This window comes from Eufriesea mexicana, unplaced genomic scaffold (assembly GCF_001483705.2).
Source record: "Eufriesea mexicana isolate 0111107269 unplaced genomic scaffold, ASM148370v2 scaffold4744748238, whole genome shotgun sequence".
NCBI classification, from domain to species: domain Eukaryota; kingdom Metazoa; phylum Arthropoda; class Insecta; order Hymenoptera; family Apidae; genus Eufriesea; species Eufriesea mexicana.
The window spans coordinates 54210-77343 of NW_016907970.1; the positions used below are offsets into that span (position 1 = coordinate 54210).

General features: G+C 33.1%; 1 protein-coding gene across 1 annotated transcript in view; it reads left to right on the forward strand.

Moving 5' to 3' along the window:
* Window positions 1–7374: 7374 nt before the first annotated feature.
* LOC108550182 (trans-1,2-dihydrobenzene-1,2-diol dehydrogenase) overlaps window positions 7375–23134 on the forward strand; it is a 31799-nt gene continuing 16039 nt past the window's right edge. Inside the window, exons 1-2 of the mRNA XM_017903852.1 lie at window positions 7375–7483; window positions 21615–21816. Coding sequence (XP_017759341.1) covers window positions 21615–21816 — 202 coding nt within the window. The 5' untranslated portion in view covers window positions 7375–7483. The remainder of the gene's footprint in view (window positions 7484–21614; window positions 21817–23134) is intronic.

Consider the following 23134-nt stretch of genomic DNA (forward strand, 5'->3'; position numbering starts at 1 on the left):
TTCACCGCCGTCTCGGGGACTACCCTGCTGGTAATTTTCACCTTGTCGACGAATGTTACTGGTCCGTTCAATGCGGCCTCTTTAGCGGCAGATTCTAGGCGCTTTGTCGCCACCAATGTCTTATTGACGGCGCCGGTTAGCGCCGTCTTCGCGGCATCTGCTGATGCAAGCCGTTCTTCCAGCTTGCCGCAAAGGAAGCTGTTCTTTAATGTGGGAGACTCAACGAGCTTACGCATTTCAACGAAGCTGTCCATTATCGTTGCGGCGTTCTCCTTCCCAAACTTCTTTGCCGGGTCGAGGCAGAAGGCTAGCACCTTCTTCTCGATTACACCTGCGCGTCTCACCATCTCCGAATCGGTGCGCGTTGACTGAGTTGCCGATGTTTCCTTGGCTTCCACCTTCTTCTTTTTCTGCTCCTCAGGGTTCGGCTTTTCCGGGGTAGCACTCGCCCTGCGCTTGCCCATCGTCTTTTCCTCCGTAGTGCTACCTGCCTTACGGCCGGCAGGGGTGGCCAGGACCTTTGCACGCGTCAACATGACCGAGGGTTTTTCCAGGTTCCTACATGGGCCCGGAGTTATAGGTAATCCTTGTCTACTCTCCTTCTTTAATTATTATAATTATTTTAATCTTAGTTTTTACTTGTCCTTAATTTTGATTTAGTTTTAATTTTAATTTTTAATTTTGATTTTAATTTCTTTTAATTTTTAATACTTAATATTTTTAATATTTGACATTCGCTATAAATTTTAATTTTAATTTTAATTTTAATTTTAATTTTAATTCCGATTCCGGCCTTTATTTAATATTGTTTTAATTTTAATTTTAATGTTAATATTGTCAGTGTTGATATTAATGATTTAAAATTTATTAAATTTATTACATTTACTATAGCCCGCGCGATCGTCCGTGACCAGTCCGCTGCATGTAACGGGATACCCTTAGATACCGTTAGACCGCTCTGCGGCGAGCGTGGAGAACGTTCGACCGACGCTACGGCGGCGTGCTACGTGGCGTCCAAGAAGGCCGCCTACCAATATTATTTTCTTAAAATTCTTATAAATCCACTTATAGTTCGCGGATCACGGAGATATATAGCTCAAAATGAGCGCACTGCAAATCTTCACAGGCGCAAATAGAGGGAAGTCCTTCTGCTTCTTTTTTCTCGAGAATTCCCAGATCGAAATTTCCGGGCGTGTCACCGGCCAGCGGCGGAGACGCCAAAATACTTATCTTCTATTTTCTCTCTTGAAAATCTCTCCAGCGACTCGGGACTCCGACCACTGATTGATTTTCACTTCGCAATCATACTGATATCACTTCCCAAGCGAAATCCTCAGATTTAACCACCGAAACTCGACTCAGAACGCGGAGCAACGTGGATTCGACCGCACTACTCAAAGCCAAGATAGCGACTCCACTCTCTCTCTTAGGCAAGAAGCTTAGGCAAGATGCTTAGATGAGACTCCTCCGTCTTCTGAAGCAAGAGTTTCAAGCCTTGTCAAAAGACGAGCGCTTCCGCCATTAGCAATTGGTCGAACCAAGGGTGTGCCATTGGTCCGCGAATTGGTTACCTCCAAAGGGTAAAAAAACTTCCTCTGTTACGGACTCAATCCGTTTACTCGTAGATCGACTTCGACTCGGTGATCCAATGATTGATTTACAATCCTTGGGATGATTGTGTCCGGTTTGATTATATAGCAGATTAACCATTCGACGTTGAATGATTGTTCGCAAAGGCATGTTGAGTCGCTCAGAATGACTTGTTGCGTTGTATTTGGATATTGACCAACGACTTGTATAATGACTTATTGAGAGTGATGTGTTTACTCTTGACTCTCATAAACAACTGATTCCGCGATCTCCGCGATCTTTCGAAGCCAAACAGTGAACAAGAACCGTCAAAGGAAAAACGTTTTCCTGATTGGCAGATATTCGGACCGAGGGTGGACCCTCGTTCCACGAATCGGTTGCCTCCAAAGAAGGGAGGAACGTCCTCCACGACGAGGTCGCTGGTGGAGGAAATCCTTCCTTCAGAATGGGGTTGTTGGAGGGCCACCCGCACATTAGTGACCCTTCTGGAGAGGATACCGTGAAGTTATGGCTTCGAAAGACGTGGCTATCGCACATGGCCTGGTCCTTTCTTTTACAGACCCATTGTCAGCCAAATCCTAAGTGCCGTTGCCTGGTTTCTAAAATTAAACGCTAAAGAATATCTCGTATCCGGTGATCCATGGAAATAAAGAACAGTTTGCAAAAGTGTACTGTAAACAGATAAAATGAAAAATACCGAACATGAAATAAGTTAACACTTAGAGTCTGGCTGCTAGAAGACCGTAACGGGTCTTCTACGTCTGGGATTTGTTTCACGATGGGACAGCGTGGAATATAAAAATCCTGAACACTCTTCATCATCAGTTTTATGTGAAGTAAATCCCTTCTTCAGGGTGAGCGCCTTGGAGTTTCATCTGCATGCGGGTGACCGCGCTGTGGAGGTAACCACGCTTGTCACCCTTGGTTTATGACTCCGAAAACCGGAATCACACTAAGCCATTGCCAACCAAATCCTAAGTGCTGCAGAACTCGTGTCCGGTTACCTGAAGTAATATAGATCTCTGACAAATACATACAATTGAATAGACATGGAAATTCCCGAACGATAAACTATATAGCACTTAGAACCTGCCTGTTAGGAATTCCCTAAATGTGGCACTGCGACAACTTAAATACTAAACCTTATGTAATAAATAACTACACTCTAAATACGACATGTTCACCATTCCTACATATATGCCTGTAAAACTCTTTAGTAATACACAGTGTATCTATAATAAATTTAATATTAATTAAATTATATACTTATATTTATAATTTTCCCCGTTTCAGTAAAAAATATTTCAATGAAAGTTTATTTTAATATTTTTTATAAACCCTAAATCGCCTTACTTTTTTCAGGTTTCTCTATAGATCTATATATTGCTGTATTGTAGTGTCATTAAAAAAGAAAAAATGGCTGAAGAACATAAAAATATAATGTGCTTCCGTTATCTTTTTGCAAAAGGCAAGATTTGAAGGAAAAAAAAAAATTGAAACTGCATGGACCGATTTTAAATTATGTTATAACGGACGAAATTCTGAACTTTTATTTCAACAATAAATATTGCTCAACCTTCATTTTCAAGATATGTGCAAACATTGTTGGAACTATTACATAGAACTTCGTTTAATTTTGTCTAGTGTTCCTATACACATGCCGGTGATCGCATATAACGAGTAACTGAGAAACAAAATCACTGTAGAACATGTGAACTTGAATCGGGCTTATGTTATTGATCGGCGGCCGGAATAACAATATGAGTTAATCTAAATTAATATCACTTAATTAGCTTAGATTAAGTTAAATTACTATTCCAACCACAGTAATCCTGTAAAGCTAAAAGGAGATTTTTCGAATAATTTTCGAGCATTTGAAAATCACATCTTTTAATTACCAAGTTTCTCACAATTTTACATACCTTAAAAATTAAAAAGTTAGGGAAACTCCAACATTCATCGTGGATTGATTCCTTGCCAAAAGGTATAGTCTAGACTTTGAAAAAAATCCTTCCAATGGATTAATTAGTTTTTGAGCTATTCGTCCCAGCAGTTCGAAAAATTACATTTGAGAAAAAATGTATTTGTAATTTTATCCACAAAGTTAAACTCGTGCAATAGCTACCACAAGAAACTACACATTTTTTAGATAATAAAAAATTAAAAAATGTAAAAAAGGTGATTTTAGAATTTCTAAACGAAAGCAGCCTACGAAGTACTGAAATGGTGCCTAACTTTGGAAAAATAGTGACCGATATTCTGAAAATGTGTCAGATACCCAAGTAACCGCATAATCGAAATTATCAACATTTCCCCCTTAATATTTTTATAGTCGTTATATTAACAGAGTCTGAGCGCCGAAAAAACTAATATATAAAAATATATAATCTTAATTATAAATTTAATTAGCAATTGTATTAAAAGTTGTAGATGGCAAGTACTATGCGTGGCTGAAAAGAAGTCATCTCCTTCGGTTACGGGGCAAGAAGGTTATTCCACTTGTTCCGCCTACACTCTTGATAATAATACCCTCTCTTCTATGACACTCCCTCCAAGTTATATCCATTATAGCCATAGGCGTAAGATATCCGTGAAAGAAATGTTGTTAACTTACAATAAATTTGAAACACTATCATGCCAGGCAATAAACGAAACGACATTAAATGATTGGAAAGAATTTTGTAAACACTGGAACACGAATATTGGACGAAAGATGGAATAATAAAAGACGCAATTGAAGACCTAGAATTGGAAATACAAGACTGTGAGTCGCATAAGGAATCAGATGACAATAGATCAAAAGATTTATAAGGTAAGGGAGTACAAAAGTAATAATAATTAACATCATTTATGAAAATTGATTTAAAATTTAAGATGTACTTTCTATGATAAATTAATTATGTAATTGCATCATAGTAGATAATCGTTTAAAAAAATCATACGATACAACATAAATATAAGAAATATGCGTATAGTACATCACGTTTGCTGCATAATGCAATAAAAAGTTAATCAAGATGCTAATTAGTAATTAGTACTTGCAAATAATCACGTGTTCATCAGAAGAATCCGAAGTTAATATGCTTTTGGGATGAGTCTACGCTCTTTCATCTATTTGTTGCGTCTGTCTCACTTTGTCTCGTTGCTTCGTTCGCTTTCTTTGCCACGTGGTGTTCTGTGACCGGGTTAATAGGAGAGGATCAGTTCCACCAATAAGGGAAGCGCTTTACTTTACTTTTGTCATGATATTAAAATGGTTGGACTGGTGGGGATTCGGTCCTACAAGTTTCTCAGATGACTTCTTTTCAGCCACGTATAGTACATACTGCATTAAAAAAAAAACTATCAACTTATTTATATTAAAAATTCAATATAATCTTGAAATAAATAAAAACATATATACCCCATCTACCTTCTCCTCCCTCATTCCCCTCTTTTATTTATTTATTTATTTGCTTGTTTGTTATTTATTTATTTATTTGTTATTTACTTATTTCATTAATTTCAATTTTATCTTTAAATTTATTGTTGTTACAAAATAAGGCTAAAATTAAAGTAACTCCCAAACTAATGTTCTTTAATATATATAGGTTATTACTTTTTTCTAAAGAATGTCAAAATTCATCGACTGGTGCAATAAAATATATATGATTCCATTTTAAAAAACATCAATGACCGTCATATGTCTTCTACATGACTACTTACAAGAAAACTATTACCATCAAAATGTTCTCCCATGAAACCATTCAAATCCATTTTAAACATTTTTCGCTGAACTAAAATAATAAAGACGTAAATCTAAAGGGCAGACTGTGGTGACCCACTCTGTATATTATACAGGATTCATAGATGTGATAACTAGAATCTGTAATTTTAAATCTAGGGTTGGTTATATATTTCTATTATACTTTATTCCTAATTTCACATTATCGTTCTTTTTATTATTTTATTTCGTGCTATTTTATTAATTTTTATTTTTGGTGATAAAATTTGAAATAAAATCTTATACTATATTAATGTATATAATCGTTATTAATTAATATAATCGTAAAAGATGTTTTTTGTGTTATTTTAAAAATATATATTTTTATATGTTTATATTTTTGTATTTAAAAATATATTTTTATACATTTTTATTTTATGTCTTTAACGTTTGACTCTTATATTTCCTCACTTATATTTAAATATTAGTACTTAATCGTGAATAATTTTTAAAACAATTATCATCTTTTCGTTACTTTCTTTTCCTTATTTTACATTTTGTTTCGTATTTCTCTTATGAATATATTCCAACGATATAACCTAATATTCATAATCAGTATGGACCTTTGTTTTAAATTTCTGACCACTACTTTTTTTATTCTGCGTGTACGAATATGTATAATAGATTAATTAATTATATAATTAGGTCTTCTGAAGCTTTGCTTATTGATCAAAAATTTGAGAGAGCAAAATATCGCAATTGAAATGACATTTTTTTTTTTATTTTTTCACATTAAACTTTATTTTCTTAACTGATGAACGTTTTGTGCAAATGTTTAGCTTTTAAGTTGGTGTGAATGACAGGTGTTGCGTGGTGATGTGTGAATGTGGATGGATGGCAAAACTGAAAAACAAAAGAAACACGAGTAGGCGAGTATGTCCGACCGAGCTGTGGGTGAACGACCTATTCCGTGTGACAATGTGTAATAAATAATAATCCGATGATGTAGTGGGAATCTTTGTTAAAACTAATATTATTAATAAATAGTTTAATAAGTAACAACGTCGGATATTCATTATCTACCACACGTTTATTAAGAAATTAGGTCTTCTGAAGCTTTGCATACTGATCCAATACTTGAGAAAGGAAAGTATCGCAATTGAAATAACATTTTTTTTTTTTTTTTATTTCTTCGCATTAAATGTCATTTTCTTAACTAATTAACGTTTGAATATTGAAGTGATATTTCATATCTTGTAAAAAATTATATTTTATTTTCAATTCATAGATTTCATATTTTTAATACATTCTGAATTAATATTAAAACCGAATTGTATCCGTAAAACCGATACTTTGAAACCAAAATTTAACATCAGTTATGTATTTTGAAATGTTTCATTTTTTTTTGTTTGTTTTTTTGCCACATTTACATGGTATATGGAAAATACATTGCTATTTTCGAAAAGTGCATAATAACTAAATGTTATCAGATCGAATTTAAGAACTATTTTCTTTCCTTTTTTTTTATGTACCTCAGTTATTTCCATAAACTACACGACAATTTTATTTCTTACTATCTGTTCATATTTCCCGCCTTAAGTCTAACACGCGTTTTAATACACTTTTGCATATATTTCATACATATATACTTAACTTCTTATATTTCCTTTACTTTATTTATTTTCCATTGTTTTCCATTGATTTCTATTGTTTATTATAATTTCTAGTTCACTTTAATTATTATTAGATATATTTTTGAACCTGTCTTTTCATTTAAAAAGAATAATATTATTAATAAAAGAATTAGTTACAGAAATGTAATGTTCTCCTGAATATAACACATAATTAAAATATATAACATATATAACATATATTTTAATTATAATATATAACATATAATTAAAATATAATTAAAACATATTAAAATTTTTTGAAATTTATAATTAAAGTACATTAAAATGTATTACTAGTAAAAATTTATATATTATCGCATAAATGCCTTATCTATTGTATATGTCAGTATACATTATCTGCTAGATTGGTACACATTTTAAGCACCAATCAGTGATAAAGAAGTTTCATAAGAAGGTTGTATAAATGTCAAGTTCTTATATAATTGTTTCACATAGTGTCCAGCATTGAAGAGTGGAAAAAAGATTAAACATTTTTACACATTGCTTTTTGTACAGAGTAAGTTGTATCTTATTTTTATCTGGCAGGGAAGCCATTGTCTTTATAAAATATCAAATTCTATAAAATCACTTATTATATTTATATGATTTATATATATTATATCCATTCACATATTTATACTATGCCAATAACTATAAAAGTAGTATATGTCAAATATTTTTTAAAGATGTTTAGAGTTATCGTTGCTTGGATATATTACATTATGGAACAAAATATTTCAGAAATTACTTGCTCATCTAGAGCAGCGAAATATCTTTATACTTTTCATTTATTAATAATTCAATTTTTTGACAAGAGATCTAAAATATGAGATTTGGCAGCATTATGTAAAGTTATTTTACAGAATATTTTGTACAGAATATTCTTTAAAAAAAATAATGTCTATTGTGCTCGTTATAACAGATAGATTTTTTCTTAATATCTTTTACTTTCCTTGATGCTAAATTTTTTAGTAAACATGAAGTTGAAGAATATAGTCTCTTCCTATCTTTTATTCTATGACAAATAAATTTTGCTAACAACATTATGTTATAACGTTTGTAACAATTTTTAAGTACATATACGCATAAATACAGTCATATGATATACATAAGATCATTTATTAAAGAAGTTATTAGGTCTTGTTTTAAAATGACTATTACTGTTAAATGTTTCGGGTATGTTTTGTAAACGTTAAGCAATTTTCTGTGGTCATTTCATATTATAATTTTGTCTCTAACATGCTACTTATTAACATCAATGTTATTAAAATTGACAAAATTTAAGATATGTAAGAATCATTTTTGAATCAAATAAGAATGCAAAATATTCTATTGAAATTTTTAGCATATTTTATTAGCGCATTATAATTTTTTAAATATTTCTTCATTTAGGTAAGATTTTTTTCATGTAAATCATGCTCTTTCTATACATTTTTATCAATAAATATTAATAGTTAATTAACAAACTTATTCATTGCTACATATTTGTCTATTTATTAAAGTTTTTCATCTGGAATATAGTATATTATGGTGTAATGTCTTTCAAATATGGTAAAATTTAAATATGACATTTTATCGCCTTAATTTTAATTTCTGGAATGATTTAGAGTTGCTTTGTCTTATTATTAGATTTTACTGATAAGAGGATTCTCCTTTGTTATCAGTACTAAAACTTTTACCTATTATTTATTATACAATATTGCATTAGTTTTTCCTACACACCATTACTTTAATCTACAATTAGATATATTTCGTAGATAGTGGTTGAGTCTCATCATTTCCATTTCTTTATTGTCTTTATATATCTGTGTCTTTTTTGTATTTTACAGGTCTGACTTCTTTATAGAAGAGATATTTTTATAATGTGTGTTCTATTGTTTTTGGTTCATTTGTTGCATTTTTTATATTAATACACACATATTTTGTGGTTATAATCTGATAAAGACAAATGTTAACTTTTTTTATATTCAACTCATAGTAATAATTTTTCGTTCTACACTTATTCTGTGTAACAGAAGGACTTGAAATACTAAGTAGGTAATATATAGTGTGAAGTATATTCAGTTGAAAGTACTTATTTAATTTTATTCGCAAAAATATAACTGAAAATTGCAAATATGAATGCAGTGAATTTGTAATCCGCTGAAGAAGATTTAAAGCAATTTCTTTTTTCAAGTATAAAGAAAAATGTAATTAATATTTATTTCTAAAATAATTTTTTCAATTTTATGATATAAATATTTTGTCATTTGTATTTATAATGAAAATTTTGCATTTTATACCAATCTTTCGAATTAAGAATGTAATGAACAATTGTTAATAATGTATGTACATTAGCATGCATATGAATATTGAGCCTACTTGTTGTCAAGGAAATATCAAAGGAAATTATTTGTTGGTTTATTTTATCATGATGTATAAAAATATGTTTTAATGGTCATATTTTTATGAGATTTCCAGTTCAGGAAGGTTTTTCAGATTGACCAATTTATTTTTAATATTATAACTAGTGGTTGATATGAACCATTGTTACGAAATATTAAAAATTGAAGAAAAAATATTGTCAGACAAAATCAAATAGTATTGAATTATAGTATGACTTTTGACAAGTCAAAACTAGTTGTAACTGTTTGTCTGTTGTCTGTTGTCTGCTATAACTTTTAACTAGTTACTTCTACAATTATTTTAATGCTACTATTTAAAACTAGTTTGTACTGGACAAAGCATTACAATCATTGCAAAAAGTATTACCCATTGAAGTAACATCTTTGTAAAAGGAAGAGAAACATTTAAAATTTTAAATTGCATGAGATTATACCATATCGTAGCAAGTAGAATATTGAAAATTTGTTTTTCAGTGTTTGTAGAATATGGTTATTACTGGTTCTTTTTTGAGTTAAAAGTACACAGTTGCCTAAGAATGGATTTTAATGGTAATAATATTCCATTAATATTACCTTAGATGTGTCAGAAACATTAATAACCAAATGATTTTTAAGCAATACTTGCATAGATTGATAGCATTTAGTTAATTGCAGAATTAATTAATCAACACTAGTACTAACCAGGGACTTCAGTTAAAACTAGTAGTAGTAATAGTATTTATTTACAGATTCATAGAGATGTAGGTTTCCAGATTTACAACAATTCTTAGCTTAGACATTGTACATTTGTCGGTTAACATAATTAATATAATTAAGATTAAAATTAAAATTAAAATTAAAATTAGAATTAGAATTAATTAAAATATTTGGCATAGTATCTTTAGTTTACAGATTCAACTTAGTGCTGCTTTCTACATCGACTATCCTCATTTCGTTGTTTAAGTTTATTGTTGCTTCTACTGATTTCGCATGTTTCTTTTACAATTTTACTTCTTAACAGATTATTAACTTTCCAGTTTAACCTAACCCTCATCTAACTATGTAACCCATTTCTTTAGATCATTTAACAGTCTTTTTCTCATTTCCTCACATTCCCGGATATGCAACAACGAATCATGTCCTTTACGCAATTTACATTTTCTCTTCACCTTCTTTCTCCTTATCACATTCCCTGCATTCCCACATCTTAACCTCACCCATTACTCCTCATCATTACCTTTGATTTCTTTTATACTCCAGTAATCTTGCATATCTATTTCTTTCTTTCTATCCTTGTAGCTGTTGCAATAAGTAGACCTATCCTGCTTCAATATTCCTGTATCGTTTACTTTAATTTTATATGCACTATTTCCTTTAGTTTCTCCTTTATTATGTTAATTTCTATTCTGTTCCAAACTATGTTCCTAACTTAATTTCCTCTTTCTTTCCCCCTCCCCCACCCCTCATACTCCCCAATGCTTTCTAGATCCTGCCCATGCGGGGTATAGAGTTCTCATTTATTCACCCTCTGAGGTCTCGCCTCAAGAAAATGTGGGGCCATCTATGCTCTAGGTTTTTTTCGTATCTTCATTGTTTTTCGGAGGGGATTCTTTACATTTTTCTGGATATATTTGGGGACAGACAAATCAAGCAGCATACTTGATAACCTGTTTTAAGGAAGTGCTTTTATTGGCCGGATACATTGGTGGGGGCACTACTCACAGACACACTTCATCACTCGACAATGAGTGCAAATGACAGTGCCTATGTTGCATACACTGACAAAATATCCTTTCCTATTTTAATGACCTTCAACAAGTATTTACCATCCTTTATTAACACTGCAAGCTGTACACTATCTTTTCCTTCTTCCATCAGCCAAATGTAGGTTCGAGTATCCTTGTCCAGAGCCATATTCATTTTTCCATATCTATTATGGGCTTTTTCGGCCTTTTCATATTTGCTCCAACCTCATACCTCGCAATCGTACAATAGACCCGCTCTTACGATAGTATCGTTCGCATTCAGCCTTCGCCTTAGATTATTTAGCCTAGCTCTTAATTGTCAACCCCTAAGTCATATTCGACGCCTTCTGACATTCGCTTGTCTTGGCCAATACTAAAATTGGTTAGTGATTTCCAGCTCCCTTCCACTCAGTAACCATCTTTCCTCCTTCTCTCTCCTTCTCCTTCTTCTGTTGCAAAGGGGGGGGGGGAGAGAGAGAGAGAGAGAGAACTCGACTCTAATGAATCTGACTCTCGGTTGCCGCTTTACTTAATTCTTCTTGATACGGTACACGTCGCTCTCTTCTCTCGCGTAAGACTCTCGGTTCGCTCCTCGAGCTGCGCACTCGAGGTGGGCCTTCTTTGTTCATTTGTCGTAAAGATCAAGCGGATCACCGCGCGGGTCAAGCGGATTGCCGCTTCGATTTGAGACTTCGGTTATCACTGTTACGTGCTTCTCATTCACGCCACCTTATCGGTAACCGGAGCTCGCATAAATCTTACATTGTTGAGTATCATTATTTTCGTCTTATTTGTGTTGATAGTCAGATTTTTTTCTTCGTGTATTTGTTTTGTTCATCTTTTCTATTGGAAAAATTAATCAAACATTGCTTACGTCTTTTTACGAACGTTCAAAGATGATTGAAATAAAATTTTGTAAATTTTTATTTTATTATAATACGAAGAGTGAATGGTGTAGATTATATTAATGATTATAGATTCGGGTGTATGTAGATTGGTTACTGTGGCGTGTGAGTGGTGAGTTTTGTGTATTTGTTAGGGGTATGTTCGCGTTTGAATATCTTCCGGTAATGATGGATATTTAAGCAATTCGGTCCGATATGCCCTATGTCTCGTGGTTTGGATTAGATAATTTATAGATTTTTACTAGGGCCTAGTGCAAACACTGTGCAGGTGGTCTGACAAAGGAAGTGCACGAACTGTCCGACTTCGATTTTAATGTGCTTTTGCAGAACGATAGCTGAGGTGATCCCTTTTGACGTATGCAAAATATTAAGTGTAGATACTCAGCAATTATTAAGATATAAATAATTACGACAAAAAGGTGTGTCGTGATTTAAACTTGGTGTTTCAAGATTATGACAGCGGAGTAGTATTGGCATGCAATTGGGATGCAATTTTGCTAATGTCATTGCTTTACTTTTCATAGCAAGCGACACATTTTTTTGAGATCGTTACGTTTGAGAAATAACTCGATAGATGAAGATTCATTAGAACTTTCTGCATTCGTTTCTTGAACTGCATCCTGCCCTTTGGAAACTTTACGCAACTCTCCTTCACTTATTAATTCTTCATCATTCGCTACCTGATAATTTGAAGCGATGTCAGTAATAGCTTCAGCTATTCCTTTCCCCGTTATTTGACAATTTACTGAGATGGATTCTTGTTCACTCTGTTTGTAATATAGTTTTGTGATTCCAAGAGATATACGCCTAGTACACTGCATACGTAATTTCTTGCACTTTTTCACCCTCTGCACTCATTACAATAAAAAGTTCACTCTACATCGTACGAAAATTCGTTAACTATATACTTCTCACTCTGTTGCAGTCACTTGACTGATTCTGCTGATGCAGTTGGGACTAACTTCGAGAAACATTTGAAGTATTGGATTCAGTGATATGTAATTGCCGGTTCAGGAAGTAGATCATAAATTTTTGAGGGAATTCCAAGTAACCTACAGTTCGTTTTCGCCATTGTGCTTATCTTATTATGAAGGGTTCAACAGTTCAGAAATAGCAGAAAGCTAGGAAAAGTCAGCGAGCTAGGCGTATGGGTTCCGCACAATTTGTCAGAGAAGAACAAGGCGGATAAAATGGATTTAAATTTTGTCAGCAATACTTGTATATACTCATTCAATGTTTGGCTGCGACGCGTACATATAAGAGCTTCATTTTATTTCTATTGATTTATTCATTTTTTGATTATTATATCTAATAACTAATATTACCATAGTGAAAGATGGTAGAGAATAAAAAATGATTTAAAAAATTATTTTTCGAAAATTCTGAATTTATGACACCTGCAATTTGCTATTGAGGATTCTAAACTAAATTTACTCTGCCATACTTGGAGAAAACTCTGGAAAATGTCTTCTAAAGAATAGCTTTGCTAAAGTAAAATTCATAAATTGTGCTAGTCATTTATACCACAGAAAACTTTTTTCTTCTTTTTGTGCATACGGCTAGACGCTACAAAAGAAATAGGAAACGATACTAAAATTATATAATATAATATAATAATGCAATAAAAGAACTGATAATAGTATAATGTAATATGGTAAATATGCAGTTTAGCGGCTTTGCCCCAAACGCGTCTTTTTTTCCGGTTTCTTTCACAAAAGGCTTTATTTGTGTCTCAATAAGAAATATAGATCGGGGGAACTTTTTCAAGAAAAAACATAAAATTGTTAAAAACTGCCGAACGCATGAGTCGATCCCTATGATTGTTGAACATGTAAAAGACGAGATTCTGAACACCTTTTATCTGAACAATAATTGCCGCTTGACCTTAATTTCCGAGATATTTGCAAAAATTGTTCACAATACCACATTGACTCCACCTGTACGTGTGCCGTGGATCGGTTTCAAAGGATCGCTTATCGTTTCTTTCTATAGACGAGATTCTGAACACCTGAACTCTGTGTAAATGTTGGCTTTAATTTCTGAGATATTTGCAAAAATTGTTCACACTACCACAGTGACGTACTATCCCACCTGTACGTGTGCCGTGGATCGGTTTCAAAGGATCGCTTATCGTTTCTTTCTATAAACAAACCCCGGCGAGCGTATATAACGGATGATTAGTATGTTGCTTGACGTCTAAGAAGCTATCTATGTTCATTCCCCACACTCATTCTCAAACTCGTGGACCCTTACACCACCCCAACCATCACCCGATCTAATCTTTAATAAAGACTTAATAAAGATTCGATTTTTGAATTTCTGCTTATATGCGCGGCCGCTTGACGGCGGCCAGGATACAAGTTTAATCCAAACCTATCTGTAGCGTGACGCAGGATTGAAATGTAGATCCACGCTGATGAGGGAGCTTATAATTGTTGGGAGAGTATAATTGTTGCTGCCCCTTCTCTCAGTGTGCCGAATCCCTTACGAGACACTGAGCACTTTGGGTGTGTAATAAGATGCAGTTTGTCTTGTATATACACTTTATTACACGTTTTGATGAGTTGTATGAGTGATTTGTGTGTGTGGTGTATCGTCTCCGCCTTTGCCGTTTTACGTCTTGTATTCCGTCTTCCGTTTTCTGTCTTCTCGTTTTCTCCCAACTACCGTTTTGATCTCTTACTCCTTCGAGTTGTAGCTAAAGTCTTATGTCTTCGAATTCTGAATACCGTCTGATTCTTCGTCTTTGACTTCTGACTGTCGTCTCGTCTTGTCTAGTCTTGGTTTGCGGCGATTGGTGGAAAGTGATTGTAGGAGGAGGAAGAAATAGATCCTTTGATTGGGCAAGGAGTTTTAGCAGGACCTTGGATTAGGAGAGGGAAACTGTGAGGGAAGTTTCTCTTTGGTATTGGTTGGTTTTAGATTTATAGGAATGTCTGGTTAGCGTTTCGGCGGGTCAGTCGCACGTGCGTCCCGTCTGTTGGGTCTGGTCTCAAGTATTGCTGTCCCTAGTCCTTGTCTTGATTTATACCTTGTTGATCCTCAAGATGAACGGCTAGGCGCGTTTTCCACGTAATATTGCCGTCGCAACACTATATTATTATTAATCATATGGTAAAAAGGATCGGGTTTATAAAGACTTGACTTTAAACTTGAATTATATTTTATTCCCTGGCGATACAAGTACGCGGAGGCTTGAGTCTTGTACGATGCGTAATGCAAACCGTTCACTGTCAAAAGAAAGTCTGTTCCCTTGAACCCTTCGGCCATGTTCTTATAGGCCCTATGACGACCCATTGCGTCACTCGGTCTTGCTTCGAGAATTGATAATCTTGATAGTCCCTCGAAGCAAACATAGATATCGATGCAGGGTGACGCCATTCAAATAAAGACTCCTCTCACAATCAGTAAATTAAGTAATGGATTGGAGTTAGGTTAGACTGTGTTGTCGTGGCCGAGCGGAGAGCCGCTTGCGGCCCGGAACGAGTACGACTCAACACCAGCTTAGTTAACATGTGAACAAAATCTAGATTGACATATTATTGAAATTAATTAATAATTAAATTTAATCTTTTTGTCCACCCGTTATTATACGCTCACCTGCCAGTCCTGTTTCTGTCGCTCGCCGGAGTTTGTTTATAGAAGGAAACGATAAGCGATTCTTTGAAACCGATCTGACACGTCCGCTGCATACGTACAGGCGGAGTGAATGGGGTAGTGTGAATAATTTTTGCAAGTATCTCGGAAATTAAGGTGAAGCGGCAATTATTGTTCAGATAAAAGGTGTTCAGAATCTCGTCTTCTACAACATGTTCAAAAATCATAGGGATCGACTCATGTGTTCGGCAATTTTTAACAATTTTATGTTTTTTTTTTCAAGAAACTAGTAACTTTTTCAGGCTCCCTCGATCTATATTTCTTATTGAGCCACAAATAAAGCCTTTTGTGAAAAAACCGGGAAAAAAGGACTAAAAGTTTAGGGCAAAGCCGCTAAACTGCATATTTACCTGTAATCTTTATAAGATACTGAAATAGTAGATTACAAAACTCTCATCTATTCGCTATGACTGCGTCTTCCAAACTGACTCGCGTGTGAAATGCTTCAGCATTAGCCGCCCATTCGACTTTGTTTTTCTTACTTCTTATTGTTAGTCGCTCACAAGGAGAGTGCAAGTCCTTCGGGTCACCGATTTAATTGAAACTTTGTACGTTTGTAGATACTGTCATGCAGTTCAAGAATATATATCATTATAGCCGCCGCTACTCGATCGTTTTTGAGATATTTGCGATTAAAGTTTTATTACTTCGGTAACTACTGATTTATTTCTTGTGGTTTTCAAGTGGTGATGTGGCTTAATAGCGACACCCGAAAATTCATATGATGCAGGGTCCGAGGTTCGACTCTCGTCTCTAGTTGGTTTTTCTTCTTCAATCTACTTAATATTTTATATTCATTTTTCGCCTATGAAGACATTGTAAATTAACAATTGTAAATCAAATTTCTTAATCCAAAAAATGTATTCTTTACGATTTCCTATGCTAGTATATATTTGTTACAGAATAATAAGAATACAATGCATGGAAAACAGTTTTCTATAGCAATCTTATTAACCCTTTGACTGCCACGCCGAAATCACACGTTTCCCTCGGGAAACGGGAGTGCACTACTAGATGCAGGATTTATTCTAATATATCTTTGATGTTCTAAGAAAAAATTTTAATTGTTCAATGGGGCACTTTTTATTTCAAAGTATCTTCTTATTAGCGGTTATATTCAAAATGTACTAATTGTCAATTTTCATTCAGTGTTGCTCAATGTAGTTTAAGTAGTTCAAACGCTCCGGTCACCAATGACCACCGTGGCAGTCAAAGTGTTAATATCTAGTAAATATCTTAAAAACTATCGAGTAGTAGCGGCTATAATGATATATATTCTTGAACTGCATGACGAAATGTACAAACCTATAAAGTTTCAATTAAATCGGTGACCCGAAGGACTTGCACTCTCCTTGTCAATGTAAGTCACATATACACCCGCTCAGCTTCAAACGGATCACCGCAGACCCGGCCATCGTCACGCAAGGATTAATCGTATTTTACACTCTATACCTGATGCCCAGCTTCCATAGCTTTCTAAATAAGAGCTCTTTGTCTATGCTGTCAATTGCTGCTTTGAAGTGTATGAATGCCACGTATAGTTTGCCTCTATTTCTTCTCATTTTATTATTTATTAGGGAGTTCAGTATGAAGGTGTGGTCAATTGTTGACCTGTTTTTGCGGAATCTTGCCTGACTTTCCTCTAGTTTCCGGTTTCTCTCCAGTCAACTCTTTATTCTTTGGCGTAATAGCATCTCCAGTATTTTGTATTCCACGTTGAATAACGCTATGCCTCTGTAGTTCCTCACATCCTCTTTACTATCGAAAGAATCAAACTTTTCTCTCAGCTCTGGCATTTTTCCTTCCTTCTATATTTCGTTTAATAGTTCTTCAACGAACAATTCGATTACCAGGTCAGTCTCTTTTAGTGCTTTTTTCGTTTTGATTCCTTCAATGGTTTTTGCAATTTCCTTCTCTCTGAATGCCTCGTTCCTTTGTTTTATCTTTTAATATACACCCAACAGGTATGTGATCGGATTGCTCCCTTACGTGCATCGTTAATTCGCATACCGGGCCCCCTTCTTCATCTTCTTAGGCGATAACGTAATTGAGCACAGAACTCCCTCTTGCGCCTGTGTATGTTAACTTTCCATCTTCGTCCCCCTTTGATCTCCCATTTAAGGTTGTTAATCCAACAGTTTTCTGCCCACGCTATGACGGACTATATGTTCCGAGTTCCTTTCCCAGGTATCTATTTCTGTTATCTTTGTCTTAGCTTGCTTCAATCCAATCCGAGCATTCCACTCCTCGAAAATGACTAATTTCTTGCCTTTCCTATCTATCACTGTATCTAGCCTTTCTTTTATCGTTGTTACATTTTTGTCGTTGTATATAGTAATCATTAGGAGATTTTCCTCTTCCTCCGTTTAACGTTAAGACGCATTCCTACTCTTTCATTGTAGCTTTACCTATCCTGTTCTTTTTACTCCTACTGTTTGTCCATCACTTTCTCTTCCGCTGCTAGCCTCCCTTTAGCCATTTTTATCCACTACTGCATGTTCTTATTTAATACTTTCAGTATAATGTTTTTGTTTTTTTCCTTTATCCAGGTTTCTTGAAGGATCACTATATCGAAATTTTTCAAAAAACCCCACACCTCCCTTATCTTTCCTGCCTCTGCAATATTCCGTACTATAACTGATATTTTTCTCTGGTCTTCGTCCGATTCTCCTGTCTTTAAAAATTTAATCCTTAATCTCCCTTTTTTGTGTCCATAGATTCCAATTGAATCGGTTGACTTAATAATTGGGCCTGTTCTATTATGCCCTCTACTTATTCTTGTAGCCTCCATGTTTCCCGCTTGTAGTTTCAGTTTTTCTATCAGTAATTTACTTTTTCTTAATATTTCCGTTTTCCATTGCTAGTCTACTCGATGTTTTTTCTCCTTTCACTTCTCTCTTCGACTTCTATCTTTTTCAGATAGAGTTTTAGTTACATTTACAATTCTATTTCTTTTTGCTACTCTATCTGTTCTCCGACCTCCCCTTGTATCTTTTTTTCTTAGGTTGCTCAACCTAATTCCTGTTTTATTTCGTGTTTCGTCATCTTTATTCTATTTATTTTGGCTTCCTCTTAGCTTTTATCTCAATTCCTTGATTTCCTTTGTAAACATGTCCTTGCATCCTATAATTTTCCTGCCATTATTTTTTATCTCTTTTTTTAGGCACTCTAGTTCTTTTCCAATTTCTTTGCCTATACCTGTCAGGATTCTTTCCTCGAACTGCATCTTCTCGTGCTCCTTCTTTCTGGACTTGAAGTCTCCTCAACTTCTAATTCGCTTGTTTTTCCAGTATTTTTCCCTACTTCTTTTCTTCCACTGCCCAATTTGTTTAGTTTGCTTTCTTTCGTCGCCCCCATTTTTTCTTACCCGAGTACTTTTTTTCTATTCATTTTCTATTCAATTTTTAATACCTGCTGAAACCGATTCTTCTCCTGAGAGTTTTCACTTTACTTTGCCTCTGCTTCTCAATTTGTGCTATGATTTGTTTCCATTAGATACTTGTTCAAATTCGCTTCTACCAACATCTAACATCTTCTCTCGCTATTCATATGAAACTAATTTTAGCTAAGCAAAACTATTTTCAACTAATTTTAGATTCTTACTGTAATATGTCTGCTATATAAACGGAAACTTTTCGAATATTTCAAGGTTATCACTATCTGAATTATACACTTTTTAATGTGTCAACAGGTGCACTTTTTTCTTATTTATAAGAAATATGCCGAAACACTTGTGTGGGAAATTGGTTGGTTACGGAGATATTTCTACTTTTGGTACTTTAACTTTAATGTTTTAATCAGTAGAACTTCTTTTCATGAACAGCAAACAAATACATTTACTGATGCATCCGGAAATATAGAATTAATGTATACGGTTGCTACAATAACACTATAAGTTAGAAAAATAAATTTTGATCATTAGAAATTAATCGTAGGACATTCAAATTACCAGCCCCACAATGATCTTACTCTATCAATACAAATTTGATATTAAAATATAGAAATACAAATACAGTTTTGTATATTTAATACTTAGAGGAAGTATATAATCTTAATTATCTAACGGAATGGAATGAGATATATTTATATATGGAAAGACAGAAATTGGTTGACCTCTAAGAGGGACTAAAATATCTCTTATATCTGTTAAAAACATGAAGTCGACAAATAAACTTTTTAAGATGCTATAAATCTCAATAGTTACATTTGTCGATTTTTAACAATTTTTTAAGTATTTTAAGATTTGTATGTAAATTAATAGAAACTATTATTTTGCAAACGTTCTTTATTAGATCATTCGTTTATTATAGTAAGAACATTATTTCATACATTTATTCTAGAATACAGGTAATTTTATAATATAATAATGCAAAATACAATATATAAAAGTTTATTTTGGTGACTTTGCCCTAAATCTATTTATTTTTCCTGGTGTTTTCAAAAAGTATCGTGCTTTAGCATTAATAAGAAATATAGGTCGCGGGAGAAATGTAGATTCCAATGATTTTGAATCATGTTATAGTAGACGAAATGCTGAGAAATGTATATATATGTAGATAATAATTGTCGCTTGGCCTTAGTTTTTGAGATATTTGCAAAAATTGTTGGTATTACTATATTCAACTCTGCCTATATGTGTGTCATGAACGCGTTGCACATAATAAATGTCATTAAAGTGTATATCTAACACGCGATATCTCTTTGTTGCGCGGCGGTGCTGTATATTGGGAAAAACTGACCAAATTCATATGAAAATCGCAGATCAAGATGGACTTTGTTTACTACATATTATACATGATTTTTTATACATTTTGTTACGCTGATTTTAAAGGAGGCAAAAAAATTTGTCTAGAATTTGAAGATTTGGAGAAAAGAGCAATTTAGTCGAGAAAATTGTAATTTGCGATTTTTGTCGTTCAAACGATTTAATAGCTCTCCACTTTGAATGCATATGTTACATGTTGTATAAAGATCAAATTAAGTTAAATGACGAAATAATTATGGTAATATGGCATACCTTATATTGAAGAAGGAGTAATACATCAAGTATTTGGTTCTGGATCCATATATTAATAAATATATAGATGCAAACATATATGCCTGTATGATGATTATCAAGATTATTGAATTTTTATTGGTAGCTTTTGTGGTAGTTACATGAATTTAAACGTTTACGAAGACAAGAAATCATGAATATGCGAAGAAGTGATGCAAACGCTTTGTGACGTACATATATAGTCGTATTAAAATAATGATATCCCCAAATGAAAAGGCCCATTACGTAAACAAATAAACCTTCAACAAATAAAAGATTGACTATTTGAATAGTGTATATAAACATGGTTACATATATTTACAATATAATATTTTTTATATAATTCAATACAGCTGACTGAAACGAAATAAATTCGAAGTGTACGCAATATTTTCCGTATTGCTAAACATAAGGATAAAATTAGAAAATTGTCAGAACAAATTTTCGAAATTAATTTAATTCCTAATAGAAAACAAAAATAATAGGAGAATATTTCTCTGACACTTGACAAATGTTTATACAGTTATCATTGTGTGGTAGGTGAAAAAATGAAAATTTGATCAATATTACCAAAAACGTAATGATCGGTCAACAGTTTATTTTATACTATAGAAACAAATTATGGAAAAAATTCGAAGAATTTTGAATTCTAAGAAGAATAGAATATATTGTTTAAATATACTAAATATTATTTAATTTATTAACATTAATTTGTAACTAAAAAATTGATTATTTTTTTAACGGAAGCTCGATAACCTTGCGAAAACACACCAAATATACTTTAATGAAAAATATAAATTGGAAACTCGTGTTAATTTATTTAATTGATTGCATTATATACAAATAACAGTACATTTAAAATTCTAACACAGATAGAATATGATTTAGAGGATTATGTTTATATATTAAGTAATTAACATTTCTATTATTTATGCTGTTATAGATGTCTATTCATTGGGGCATAGCAGGTGCTGGAAAAATATCACATGATTTTGTATCATCTTTACGAACATTACTTGAAAATGAACATGTAGTGGTTGCAGTAGCAGCACGAGAACTATCCAGAGCACAGGATTTTTCTAACTTACATAAAATTAGAAAGGCATTTGACAGTTATGCAAAGCTAGCAGAGGATAATGATATTGGTACGTACCGTCCTATTATACTTGCCTAATGTTTGTAGAAATATATTTGTTAGATTTTTAATTAGAATGAAATTTATGTTACAATAAAACACAATCTATATGGTAAGATTTTTAGTATCATAGTACAAATATTCTCAGATATCTTAATGTTTCGAAAAATTGTGTTAAATAGGAAATTGTATATATTATATAATGATTCGAAAACCTATATCGTCAAATTTTTCACAACCTTTTATAGTAATATGAAGAGTATATGAATTCAGAAACCTTTCTTAAATCTATTTCGTTTGTAAGTTATGATCAATTTTTGTATAAATCATTAATTTCATATAATTTTCTATTATAAAGTTGTCAGCTTCTATAGATTTACTTCAATTTAGTATTAAATACTGCAAGATCGTGTTTTTACCAGTTTTTGTCAGATAATTTATTATAAACAGTGAAACAACTTTCGTAATAGTTAATTTTTTAATTAGATTTAGTTAAGATTTTTAGTTAGACAATATCTATCAACTATGTAAATATTCTTGTATTTAATTTTCCTCTTATTGAAATGTACATCTTTTTACGGAATAAAAATAGAATTGCTATATTCCTATCGGAATTCAAATGCATATATTACTTTCTCTATTTATTACTTTAACTGACATATGCAGAAAAACATAGAATTCTCATGTATGTATGTAGGATCGGATTTTGGGTGGATTCACTAAGATAGTATTGTTGGCTTCTTAATAGACTAAAATAAGCTTATACATAGAATAACGGCTATGAAACAAGAGAGATTCGCTATGGGCACGCTCTTTTGATCTCTCTTAGACTGACTTAGACTTCTTACATGCTTTCTGACTGACTTTCAGACTGACTTTCAGACTGACTTTCACACTGCAAAAAGACTGGCTTAAACAACTCTTAAAGATTCTTAAAGACTCCTTGCACCCTTATTTAAACCATTCATTCTGTCATTTTCCATGCCCAGGCTTTCCTTTCCAATTGTACCCCTTTCCCACGCAACCTCGGTAGGCCAAGTACTTCAACCACTCTAGACGCATCCCTAAACTTTCACTCGACTCTACCATAAATATTCTTTGTAGTCAATCCTCTTGCACACAGTCACTTTCGTTCTAAGCCCAGACACTCTTGACATTCTTTCAGGACCATACTTATTCCAATCCTACATGTATAAATATTTTCTAGGTATCTCACCTCGTGGTAATTTACAAAGATAATAGATAATAGATAATAGATAATAGATATTAATAGATATTTAGGATAAAAAATATTTATGAAGCATTTATTAATTAAATATTATTGCAAT